Source organism: Ursus maritimus, unplaced genomic scaffold, assembly GCF_017311325.1.
Source record: "Ursus maritimus isolate PB19 unplaced genomic scaffold, ASM1731132v1 scaffold_22, whole genome shotgun sequence".
Taxonomy (NCBI): domain Eukaryota; kingdom Metazoa; phylum Chordata; class Mammalia; order Carnivora; family Ursidae; genus Ursus; species Ursus maritimus.
The window spans coordinates 13,358,316-13,370,542 of record NW_024424675.1 but is presented as its reverse complement, the minus strand read 5'-3'; the positions used below and the strand labels follow the sequence as shown (position 1 = coordinate 13,370,542).

At 39.3% G+C, this 12,227-nt stretch overlaps 1 protein-coding gene across 2 annotated transcripts in view; it reads left to right on the top strand.

Moving 5' to 3' along the window:
- Positions 1-1,085: 1,085 nt before the first annotated feature.
- Positions 1,086-12,227, top strand: part of SNAP25 (synaptosome associated protein 25) — a 28,922-nt gene continuing 17,780 nt past the window's right edge. For both annotated transcript variants that reach the window (XM_008703349.2, XM_008703350.2), the window contains exons 1-3: positions 1,086-1,157; positions 3,092-3,133; positions 9,810-9,858. In XM_008703349.2, coding sequence (XP_008701571.1) covers positions 1,086-1,157; positions 3,092-3,133; positions 9,810-9,858 — 163 coding nt within the window. The remainder of the gene's footprint in view (positions 1,158-3,091; positions 3,134-9,809; positions 9,859-12,227) is intronic.

Here is a 12,227-nt window from a genome sequence, read left to right as displayed (position 1 = left end):
CATACCGAAACAATGGGACATAGGGAGGAATTGTAATAATCAGACCTTGCTAAATCCTTCTGTGTCTGCCAGCCCTAATTCTTGTTATACTGTGGTTATCAATGGTGATTGCTCCTTTCCCGGAGGAGGTCTATCTAAATTCTTGTAGGTAGTTAGGGGGAAGGTCAAATTTTCTTCCTGAGTCTTTTGGGCCTTGATTGTTTTCAGCTCGAAATAATCTGCATGCCAAAGGGGCACGTCTTGAGGTGGCCTGCTCTGAGCCCCTACATTCTCAGTGCTTCTAAATGCAGTGGAATACAACTCAACATCAAAAAAGAACAAACTATTAAAACATGCTACAACATAATAAATCTCAAAATCATTATGCTAAGTGAAAAAAGAGACAAAAAATAGTACATACTGTATCATCCATTTACATATAAGTCTAAGAAATGCAAACTACTTTATAGTAACAGAAAGCAGATAAGCAGTTGTCTCAGCACAGGGGTAAGTGAGATGGGATGAGTGGGTGTGTAGGATTACAAAGAGCATGAAAAAACTTTGGGGGGTGATGGATATGTTTTCCTAATGGTAGTCATGGTTTCCTGTGTGTATACATATGTCAAAACTTTTCAAACTATACACTTCAAAAATGTGGGATTTATTATATGTCAATCATACCTCAATAAAGCTCTTAAAAATAAAATAAAATAAAAATAGAAAATAAATGTGAAATTAAAAGTGTACTAACCCAGAACCACATCCCTCCACACCACCATTCCAAACTCTTGGGTGGTTTGTGTCTTAAAAATGCTTCATAGGTAGACAGGTATCTGTCTCCACTGTAAAGCTGGTAAGTATGCATTCATAATGCACCTTTTGAAGAAACAGCAAAATTCTGTTGAGCCCTGTCTGAGTATGGCTTCTCTCTTTCAGAAGATGACTGAGTCATGGAGACAGAGTGGGCTATTTAGATCTCCTATTTGCACATACTACATGCACTTACGTAAACTCTCACATGTTTCCATCTGCTTTTTCCAGGTTCTGTGTCCAAAGCCATCACTGACCCCCAGCCCAAGCACCCAGCCACCCCCCCCACCGCTACCATGGCCGAAGACGCGGACATGCGCAATGAGCTGGAAGAGATGCAGCGAAGGGCTGACCAGCTGGCTGATGAGGTGAGGGATGGGACCTGAGCAAAACTTGGGGAGCTGAGTAGTTTGTCTTCTTCAGGTTCAGGTGGAAAATGTCTTCTAAGATCTCCATTTTTAAAATGGAGGAGTATGACTGATTTTCTCTACACCTAGCACCTCTACAGACAGGAATGGGTTGATAAACCTACATACGACTAATGTCTTAGCCTAAACACCCAATTCCTAGCAATCTAGAGAAGTCAAGATCCTCTAAGAAAAGCAATGTCTTTGGGTGTCCGGAGCTGCCTAATTCTGAGAGCTGATTGTTACATTTTCCAGACTCTTGCAAGCTGGTATTAAAATTGAATTATATAAATTGATAATTAAATAGATTATATTAAAAATAAAAGACAATAAATACTCAAAACTCATCACTTCTTAATTATTTTCCTGTATTCCTTAATTATTTCCTGTATTTCCTTAATTATTTGCTGTATTTCCTGTATTACCTATGCTCTTGAAGTTCTTGACTTGTATTAAATGTATAGTGTAGGAATACCATATAACACTGTGTTACTATACATCTTCCCAAGTTGACCTTCAGGGATGCCTTGCTGTAGTTAAAAATCAGACAGGTTAAGGGCATTTATATCCAGGAATCAGGGTTTGACTTACTGTTTTGTTGACTGTCTAGACTTAAGAAAGTGGAGAAAATATTAATAACATAGATTAAACTTAAAAGTGTGCATGTCTCTAGCCATTACTCTTTAAATAACACCCCAAACATGGAGAGAATATTCTAGTATTTGAGAATTTTTATTCTCTTCAGCAAAGAAGTCACTTGCGTCTTGACAAACTAGCAAAGTCCCAACATTTCTCCATTGTTTCACTTTCCTCTTACTCATTAATGCAAATGAAAATATCAACCAACATTCATGTCAGCACTACACTTGTCCATTGCATGCTTAGCAAGGACCTAAGAGTTCAGCAAAACTTAACAAAAGCTTTCTGTGTGAATGAGTTGGCTACGTGGATGGAATTTATAATCAAGGGCTTTGTATATTTGATTATCTGTAAATTCTGTGCTCTCTATCCCTTATATCAGGAAAATAACAAACTTAAATACGCCTATACATATATGTATATTCATATCTGATTCATATTCATGTATTCATATCTATTAGCATTTACGAGCATACCACTGCTTACAGCCGTTCTATTTCAACTGCTTAGCAGCCTCCTAACAGCTCTTCCAAGAAAGTTAATGTTCTTCCCGCTCCTGCAGAATCTTGTCCAAAATAAGTTTGTCACTTAAAAGCAAAGCCTTGAGAAATCACACTGGTTGCTGGAGTCTAGTAGTTTCAAAGGAACTGAAAAAAAGGGACAATGATGTGCCTGAGGGACCAGTGCTGACTTCAGACTTTCCATCTCACTTTGTCTAATCTAAGGATGAAGATAATTATTATAGCTGTCTCCTATAGGCTAGTTATTTCAAACATGCTTGATTTTTTTTTTCACCCCAAGGCGACAGCTTAATTTGTATTGATAAGAACTTGCTATTGTGTTTCTAGAAGCTTTATAAGAAACTTGATGTTGGATTCATCTCAATTCATGAGAAATTGTGTTTGTGTTTAAAATTCAATATTCCTGGTCCAGGGAGGCCAAATTAATCCTCTGAGTATTTGAGATAATTTTTCATGCATCCTGCACATGCAAAATTATCTTTTCCAGATTACTTTGTCTTTGATATCAAGATCAGCTTCATATGGTTTTGATTTTAGAAGATAAGCTTTAATGTAATTGCTTTAGGGAATCTTATTATGTAGAAAGACTGATAGGAGAGAGATTGAAAATGTGTTCCGTTACAAACTCGAAAGAATATGTGATAGTAACTGTTTGTGTTTCTCAAGTGAAGAGAGTAGTTCAGATTTTCCAAGACCTCTGGATCCTGCATTCATAATTTTTTTTTTTTATCTTAGTCACTGGAAAGCACCCGTCGTATGCTCCAACTGGTTGAAGAGGTAAGGAGTGGCCATATTTTAAGATAAACTAATCCCTTTTGCCGGCATATTCTTTTCCTAGACCCTACTGCCTTTTCTTAGGCCATGATCCCGTAGATTCCCTTGTAGCCTACCTGGAATCCACATTAATGAGGGAGATGTCAGGTAGCCATCAAAGGATCCCCTTTCCCTCCCAGCCCTGGCTACCTTTATAGTCTAGGAAGTAGAGAAGGATGGTATTTCCAAGTAAACGCTCCTAAGAAATCACAGAAGATTGAAACACTTTAAGCAAATATAAAGATATTACCTACATAAAAACTTCACTTGTAATGATTTTGATGCCTCTAAGTCGCCTCTAAACTTGATATTCTGTTTTGATTTAACCACACATGACTTTTAAAAATATATATCCCCACAGATACAACATTTTCAGAAATTGTAATATTGAAGAGTCAGGCACTAAAAGTCATGAAGTAATAGGAAAATTCTTTGATCAAAGGAACTTCAAATCCATAACGCAAATATAGAAGCTCTTTTATATTCCCGACTCTGGACTGAACATCCATTTGGGAGGCATGGTTAATGAATCCCAAACTATTTTTAAATGGGTAAAATAGGGCAGATAGCAATAATGGAATCAAAAGGGCATTTACAATAAACCTTGCTCACTCCAGTTGGGGAGAGCAGCAGTCAACCAGGAAGAATAAGTGGATTAATTGAACTTGCCCATTGGGAGAGATGAAGTGGAAAAAGAATGGGATGGGCTATATTTATCTTAACTGAATAAAACAAGCCTAATAGTTTTTATTCAGTGAAATGCTGTTTTAGCTATGCTTTGAAACTGCTTATCAATTCATGTGTGGTTATCATTTTTAGAGATCTCACGTGTTCTCGAGCAGAATGATTAAATGAGTCTACTTGCCTCACGCTACTGTAAATTGCTTATGCGATGACATGAAAGGAAAGAAAGATCAATGTTATAAGGCTAAAAGGAAGTTCGGCCGCCTCTCACACTCCAGAAGCCAACATCTTCCTTTATTTCTGCAGCTTGAGTTTCTTACCGAGAAATAAAATATTAGCTAAACGTGAATTGCCACAGGAGGTGTGGGGAGAAGGGGGCACCATGAGCTCCCCAGGGCACTGGGGAAGGGTGGGAGGTACACTTAATGAAATCTGTTCTCACAAAAAGTGAGCTTTTTAGCCTGCAGTGTGGCACAAACTGCACCCCCCCCCCCAGAAGCCAGGCCAACAAAGGAGCACAGAAAGCAGCTTTCCCTCTCTAAATGAAGAGAAATGTTGTCTTTGCTCTATCCTGGGAACACCACTCATGCAGGAATACTCGAGGACCAAGAAGGAGGCAGGCATTCTAAATCTGAGTGCTGGCGAGGCTTTCAGAGTTGACTTATTGTCCCTCAATCCATCAGGAGAACAAGCGAAAGGAACAAATCTTCTTAACAGTCCCACGTGACTTCTCACGTTGACCTGAAGGGAACTGACATGTCAGCTGACATAATTATGTTATACCTCTTTATGACCTTCAACCATAGCCTCCAGGCTCGTTTTTCATTTTCATTTATGTGTGTGCACACGTGAAGTAAATTTCTAAAATACCAGTTCTATCACCCATCGGTCCACCCGTGCAGTGTTGAAAGCCTGCCTAGAACGTGGGACATGGTGGAGTATATGCGTCAGAATGCATCACCTGAACTGGCTCCTCAGCCATCGGAGTCTTTGGGCCAATGAATTCTTCTGTTTTTTTGCCTCTTCTTAAATTGCAAGCAGTGTTGACCAGTCTTGAGTAAGGAGTGTCTGTTCTCATTTATTCTAGGGGGAAGAAAGTCTCAAAAGTTCTATTGATTGAAGTAGGATACTTGAATCATACATTTTTGTTTCTCCTGAACGATTTCTTTTTTTTTTTTTAAAGATTTTTTAATTTATTTGACAGAGAGAGACACAGACAGAGAGGGAACACAAGCAAGGAGAGTTGGGGAGGGAGAAGCAGGCTTCCCGCTGAGCGGGGAGCCCAATGCGGGGCTCGATCCCAGAACCCTGGTATCATGACCTGAGCCGAAGGCAGATGCTTAATTACTGAGCCACCCAGGCGCCCCACCTGAATGATTTCTTGATCAGGCTTGAGGTTGCATCTTAGAACAAGGGGTGAAACAGATGGAAGCTAGTTCCTACCTCTCATAAATGAGAGGAGGCTGTTAGACTTTCTATCCTTAGGAAATTATGAGTAAGGCATTATTAGTGTAAATTGATTGCTCTTACTTCCTCCTGGGTTAATTTATATTGATGGTCAAATACCCCTTATGTCTAGGGCATTGGCTATTCAGATGGTAGTCTGCTTTTCAATCAAAAAAGAAATTCTCTTTAAAGAGAATCAGCATTAAATATTCATCAAGGCCAGAAATCATTTGGCAAAAATGAGCACTGAAATACCAGGATCTTGCCCAGGATCCCAAAGTGCATCAGTGCTATGTAATTTGAATTGAGCTGAATTCTTATTGCAATTTAGTCTCAAAGATGGGAAAGGTTACTAAGCTTGTGAAGTCTCCCTAAGGCAGACAACCCCACTTTCAGTTCAGTATAGGACTTTCTGCCAGCCCTCACAGACTTTAGGGTGTAACAGAATGCCAGATACAGAAACTTCCTTTTTAATAGAAGCCATTATTGGCATCTCAAGGACAAAGTAAAGTTACATAGAAGTCAGTTGGGAAAGTTCAGAAAAGTTGGATACCATACACAGGTAAAAAGATGAGAAATCATATAGCACTTGGTTCCCAGGCTAGAGTTGCAAACTGGCTCTTTTGATGGCTGCACGCCAACAAACATGCATGGAAGGCCTAACTTTGGGGGCGGGAGGGAAGATATAAATTGGCATCATGCAGGAAAACAGGTATGAAAATAGCTCCAAAGTCAAGGCCTTACCTGCCTTTGGAGCATGGAATTAATTCTGGTAACAGAGTCATGAATGTCTCTTCAAGAGGAGAATATATGGTTCCAGGCAAAAAAGTTGACTTTGTTGACACTACGTGCCAGAAATGAAGTCTACACATGAATGACCTTGGGCTATGAAAAGTCACCCCAGAAAAGCCTCACTGGCTCAGGGCATGCCAGTTCAGAAGTACCACCTAGAGCTTTCACGGAGTGGTAGGTACTGAGGCTCTTCCACATTGCATGGATGTTTTAAGCATCTTTTCTTTTCATCCCAACTTACCTTTCAAGACATCTTGGCAATGAGAAGAGAATAAGCATTCTAAAGCCATGTCTTTGTTATGCCAGACTTTCTACTAAAACTGGAAGATTGAGGCAGGGCAGTTCTTTTCTGGATCAGAGGTAGATATGGGGTCTTTTGGAATTCTAGCAGTTAAGAAAGTGCCTGGAGAGTCCTGGTTTTAGCTCAGATGTGTTGGACTTTGGGGAAAGCATCTCAGAATGACAAAAGAAAGACTTAAAAATGTTCTAGAAAAGGTCTTAGTTCATCTAAGAAAGGAAAAATAAAAAGAAAAAAGAAAGAAATGAAAAAAAAATCCCTCATATCTCCAACTTTATGGTTTTTAGGTAGACAGTTTTCCCAGCAATCTCAAACAGAAACCAACAATCGAGCTAAGACAAAAATGGAACCACCTCCTCTCATTCCTAGCTATTAAAATATAATACTTGTTAAGAATAAGAGAAAGTAATATTCTGCCTTCCCTGAAATATTGTCTTCATCCCTGCCCTTCTCCTCCCTTGCATTTCTAGTTTCCCCAAAGAATAATCCAGTTATTTTGATAAAAACTGTCAGCAAAACAGTGGCGTCAAATATAAGTTCTAACATTTATTGAGAACCTACTATGTGCTGGGTACTATACCCAGAGGTATCATCATCAAATATATATAATCTAACTTGACTCTTTAGGTAGCCACCTTTTACTACGATGCCAATCTCTGTCTTACCAAGGAGGAAATTGAAGTACGCAGTGATTAAGTAACTTGCTTGAGACACCCAGCTACAAATGGCAGAGATGAAATTAAAACCCAGGTCTACCTGATCCCAGAGTGTGAATTCTTATGCATAGCACTTCCCTTCCACCACCAACTTCTACCATATTTCCTTTTTCCTTTGAGAATTCTGCAAAAAGCAGAAGGATCTGAGAAGACAAACACAGCAGCCCATTCTAAACGGATCAAGATTTTATACAAATTAAATCCTTTATCTTAATTGCTTTTTGGAACCATAGACTCCCATAGAGTTGAACTTTTAGAAGCCTTTACATTCTGTAGCTCATTTTATCCTTAAAAGTACTCTGGGAAGTGAGGGAGATGTTTCTGTCCCTATCTGGGCACAGAAATGGTTAAAACACAGGCCAGTGTAGACAAATGTCCATTTACAACACACTTAAGTAAAAGATATTGAAATGTGTCCTGGGCTCCGGAATCTTGCTGCTCCATAGGTATCCTGGCACGAGCAGTAGCACTAGGTGGTAGAGCTTATTCAGAATGCAAAATTTCAGGCTCTATCTCAGTCCTACTGAATCAGGATCCGCATTTTAATAAGATGTTTCCTATGCAGGGGATTCGTATGCACATTAACGTTTGGGAGGTAGTGGTCTGGAAGCTTCTGATGGTAGTTGGCAATGACAGTATTTTTCATTTGCCAAATATCCTGTAGAGATGCATTTTCTGAAGGTAATTTATTTTACAAACACTTATGTCATGCTAACTCTAAGCCAGTACCATTCTAGCATGTACCGCATACTAATTCATTTAATTCCCATGACAACTCAATGACGTGTCAACTATTATTCTTGCTGTCTTATAAATGAGGGAACTGAGGCACAGAGTAATTAAGACATTTACCCGAGGTTCCACAGCTGGGAAATGAAATCACCAGGACCCCAGGGCAGAGTCTGTCTCCACAGTCTGTTCTGTTGATGACTCCCAAAGTCAACCTAAGCTCTCCTCCAAACGAATTCCTAACCTCACAACTAAAGCCCACCAAAATGTGTTCAGAAGCAACTTGGCTGGGGGCACCTGGGTGGTGCAGTCCTTAAGCGTCTGCCTTCGGCTCAGGGCGTGATCCCGGCGTTCTGGGATCGAGCCCCACATCAGGCTCCTCCGCTGGGAGCCTGCTTCTTCCTCTCCCATTCCCCCTGCTTGTGCTCCCTCTCTCCCTGGCTGTCTCTCTCTCTGTCAAATAAATAAATAAAATCTTTAAAAAAAAAAAAAAGCAGCAACTTGGCTTTTCCTGTCTGCGAGAGCCAACTACACACATTCTCTGAAATGGTGAGTTTATAAAACTCACAGAAAACATTTTCAGTGTTCTATTTTTTTAGAAGCCTTATTGAGTTGTTAAAATACTGTTTCAAAACGAAACAAAAAAAACCCAAAAACCCTCTGTTGACCTCCACTAACATTTCTCTCTTTCTTAGTTTAAAATAAGTCAGTGGCTGGGGTGCCTGGGTGGCTCAGTCGTTAGGCGTCTGCCTTCGGCTCAGGGCGTGATCCCGGAGTCGTGGGATCGAGTCCCACGTCGGGCTCCTCCACTGGGAGCCTGCTTCTTCCTCTCCCACTCCCCCTGCCTGTGTTTCTTCTCTCGCTGGCTGCCTCTCTCTCTGTCAAATAAATAAATAAAATCTATAAATAAATAAATAAATAAATAAATAAATAAATAAATAAGTCAGTGGAAAATAAATGGTGCCATGAGAGATATCTTCCTTTTGAGTTTATTCTAGGGGCCACCATGAGCATTCCTTGAAAAAGCAATTAATACAAACCATTAATAATGCCATTTTATACTTACTAATAATCACCCTATAAAATGAAAATTCTTTCCTTAACTAGTTTGAATTCCCATCAATGATGATTTCTAAGGTTGAACCATACGAATACCTGTGTTCTTTTTCCCCTACCCACCACCTCCCACTCCCCTGCACCAAATAGTTCAGGGGCCGTTCGGTTTGTTTAGATCATGTGGAGTGAGATGAGGAGTGCCTTTTCCAGACTTCTGCACAAAAGAACTGTGGAAAAGCTTGTGGATGAGTTATTTTCTCACATTCTATTATTGTGCAGAATTTTAGATTTCAGAATAAAGAGCCTTTATTTCTTGTCTGTCCATCGGTTTTCTAAATCCCACAGAACTTTTCCATGTAGAGAAAAAAATGGGAGGGTGAGTTCTGTTTGGGGCTGCATTTCTCAACCTTTGTGAAGCAGTCATCTCTTTAGATAAACCTGAAAATCTCAGCCCCAAAGTTTCTTACTTTCCAGTGGAGCATCCCTTCCCAATTCACTGAGGGAAACTTCCTGATGTATCGTGCCAGAGAAGATTTAGTCTAGAAGATTTTGAAAGATTTGCTTCCTATGGTCGGTGTTGTATAAGGCATTTTTGTTTTGCAAATATAAATCCACAGTATAATATTAAGTTGTGTATTCCAATTCCATGCCAAGCCCCATCCCCAGCCCTACCCCCATGGAGACTAAGCTACAGCCCCCTCATCTACCCTGAGATTCACTGATAAAGCAAGTCCACAGGTGACCCCTTCCTCTGAGTCCCTCCCCAGCCCTTAGTACTCTTCCCCTATTTCCTCCCTCTTTTTCCTTTGGTCCTTCTTCATTTTCCATTTCTAGGGCTAATTGTCCCCTTACTGATTTCTCTTTCTCTCTTTTCTCTCTCTAACTCTTTTTCAACTTTGCTACCATTATTGGAATGTAGAGTAAAGATGCTGGTATCAGGACTTTGGTTATGTTGGATGAACAAGGAGGTAAGTTGAGATTTCTTAAGTAAGAACAATTCGTCATCTGAATAAAGTGCATTTTTTCAAAAAAATTATTTGTGCATACACAGGTGGTCCTTTCAACCTATTTATATGCGTATTTGAGTATGAAGTTTCTAGAGTTTACATCATCTTGCTTTTTTCCCTTTCGCTGTTGAGAAGATTGGTAAATATATGGGAATGTTGAGGCCTTCGTGACTGGTTGAATGTCACTAGTCTCCCTGTTATATATATTTGGAGTAACAGAATTTTGAAGGCAAAAGTCATTTTTTTGGATTTTCTTTTAATGGTAGTATTTTGGGCAGTTTGAGAATTCTCTGATCCTCTTTTTTCTGATCCCCCAATTTTTCCCATAAACTTAGTTTTCTTGTAATAATCCCTAGATAGAATGAGAGAATGGTATATCGTGTCCATTTCTTGTGACCATCCTAATTCAGGATCTGGCAGTTTTGATTTCCAAGTCATCATGAGGATTCCTTCAGTAACTAGGTCCTGTTAGGTCTTTAACAGGATGTAAGCTGAGGGAGATCATTGGAAAATGGGAAATTGAACCATTTAAAATATTTAAATTGCTTTTTAATTATTTCGGAAATGCTAGAAGCAGTGAAAATCAGAGAATCAATGAAAATCATCTCTGTACTCTAAAGTGGAATCTAGAAGGATATTTTTTTTCTCTCAGTACATCTAGTCATATGGCAATGCTTACTTAATTCTAGCCACTGGGTGACTGGGTAATGGACATTAAGGAGGGCATGTGATGTAATGAGCCCTAGGTATTATATAAGACTGATGAATCACAGACCTGTACCTCTGAAATCAATAATGCATTATATATTAATTAAATGAATTTAAAAAAATAAAGAGAAAAAATAATAATAATAATTCTAGCCACAAGTTAGCTACCTGATTCTACTCTGAATTCTTATCATAACAAGCAAATTGTGGAGAAATTTTTATTTATATTTTTGAAAACATCAGAAAATTCTTAGGAATCGTGAGAATTTTTTTAAGATAAAATGTAAAATGTATTCACAACATGGGAGACCACAAACAAACTTCAAAAACAAATAAACCTCAAATGGGATTGGGGGTGGGAATTGTCATACAGATAACAGAGATAAGGCATTTTCCTAAAATGTAGAGAGACCTTGCATATAATCATAGAAAAGGGCAACAACCCACCAGCAAACTGATGTAAGATATAAATCATCAGTTTATAAATAGACGTATGAAGCCATGCTTCAACCAACAACGATAATGAGATACCACTCTTTAGCAGACTGCGACAAGTTTTTTAAATTGATAATCACCAGTGCTGTGAGTATTTTGGGAAAACAGATCTTCAACATACAGATAAGCACTGTAGACTGATATATATGTTTGAAGATTAATTTGATAATATTTTCAAACTATGAAGTACACCCATCTTTGACCAAGACATGCTACTCCCAGAATTCTATGCTGCAGAAATACATTGACAGCTATATGAAGAGACATATACATGCCTTATCTTTAATAGTGTAAAACTGGAAACAGCCTAAATATCTGTCAGTGGGGAGACTAACCAAATGCATTACGGACTGGCCATAAAAGAAATTTTCTTCAACCATTACACTAAATGAGATAAATCTGTACCAACTTCTCATGAGTTAGGGCAGGGGCAGGGAGGGACTAGAGAAAGGTATCAGTTGGGATCCTCTGGGAAGCAAATGCTAAGAGTCAGAAGTGTACAAAATCTATTATGGACGCCTGTGATGGGTCAAGGGAAGAGAAGCAAGAGTAGGCAGGGAAAGCTGTCAACTGATGCAGATCTGACACTTGTTAAGAGAAGAGGAGCGAAGAGGAAGAGTCTCAGACTCCAATGCTGAGTCCGAGAAAGTGTCAGCCAGGCTGATGGGGAGCCCAGGAGCTAAGAAAACCCAATGGAGCAGCCCCACCATAGGCAGCAATGCCTCAGCTCTGGTGATTCCACTGTGCTCAGCCAGAGCTAGAAGCATCCCAGCGACAGCGTGGTCTCCATGGAAATGCTTTGGCGGATCCCATAGGTATAGCAACTGGACATGTAAGCTATCTACAGATTACCTCTTGAAGGGAGATCTGAGGGGCACATCCGCCTGGCTGTCATATAAAGAGTTTTGTATTTATTATTATTAATTTGTATTGAGCTTTGCCAATAAATATGTACCAACCAATTAAAAAATCAAGAGAAAAATTTTTTTAAAAACAATTGAACATCAACCCCCAACCCTTCCCCACAATTTTTAAAATACGAATTGTCAGAAATTTAGACACAAATAACTGAGTCTAGTGACATAGTTGTGTTTTGAAGGAATTACGATCGCTGTGGCAGTCTTCAG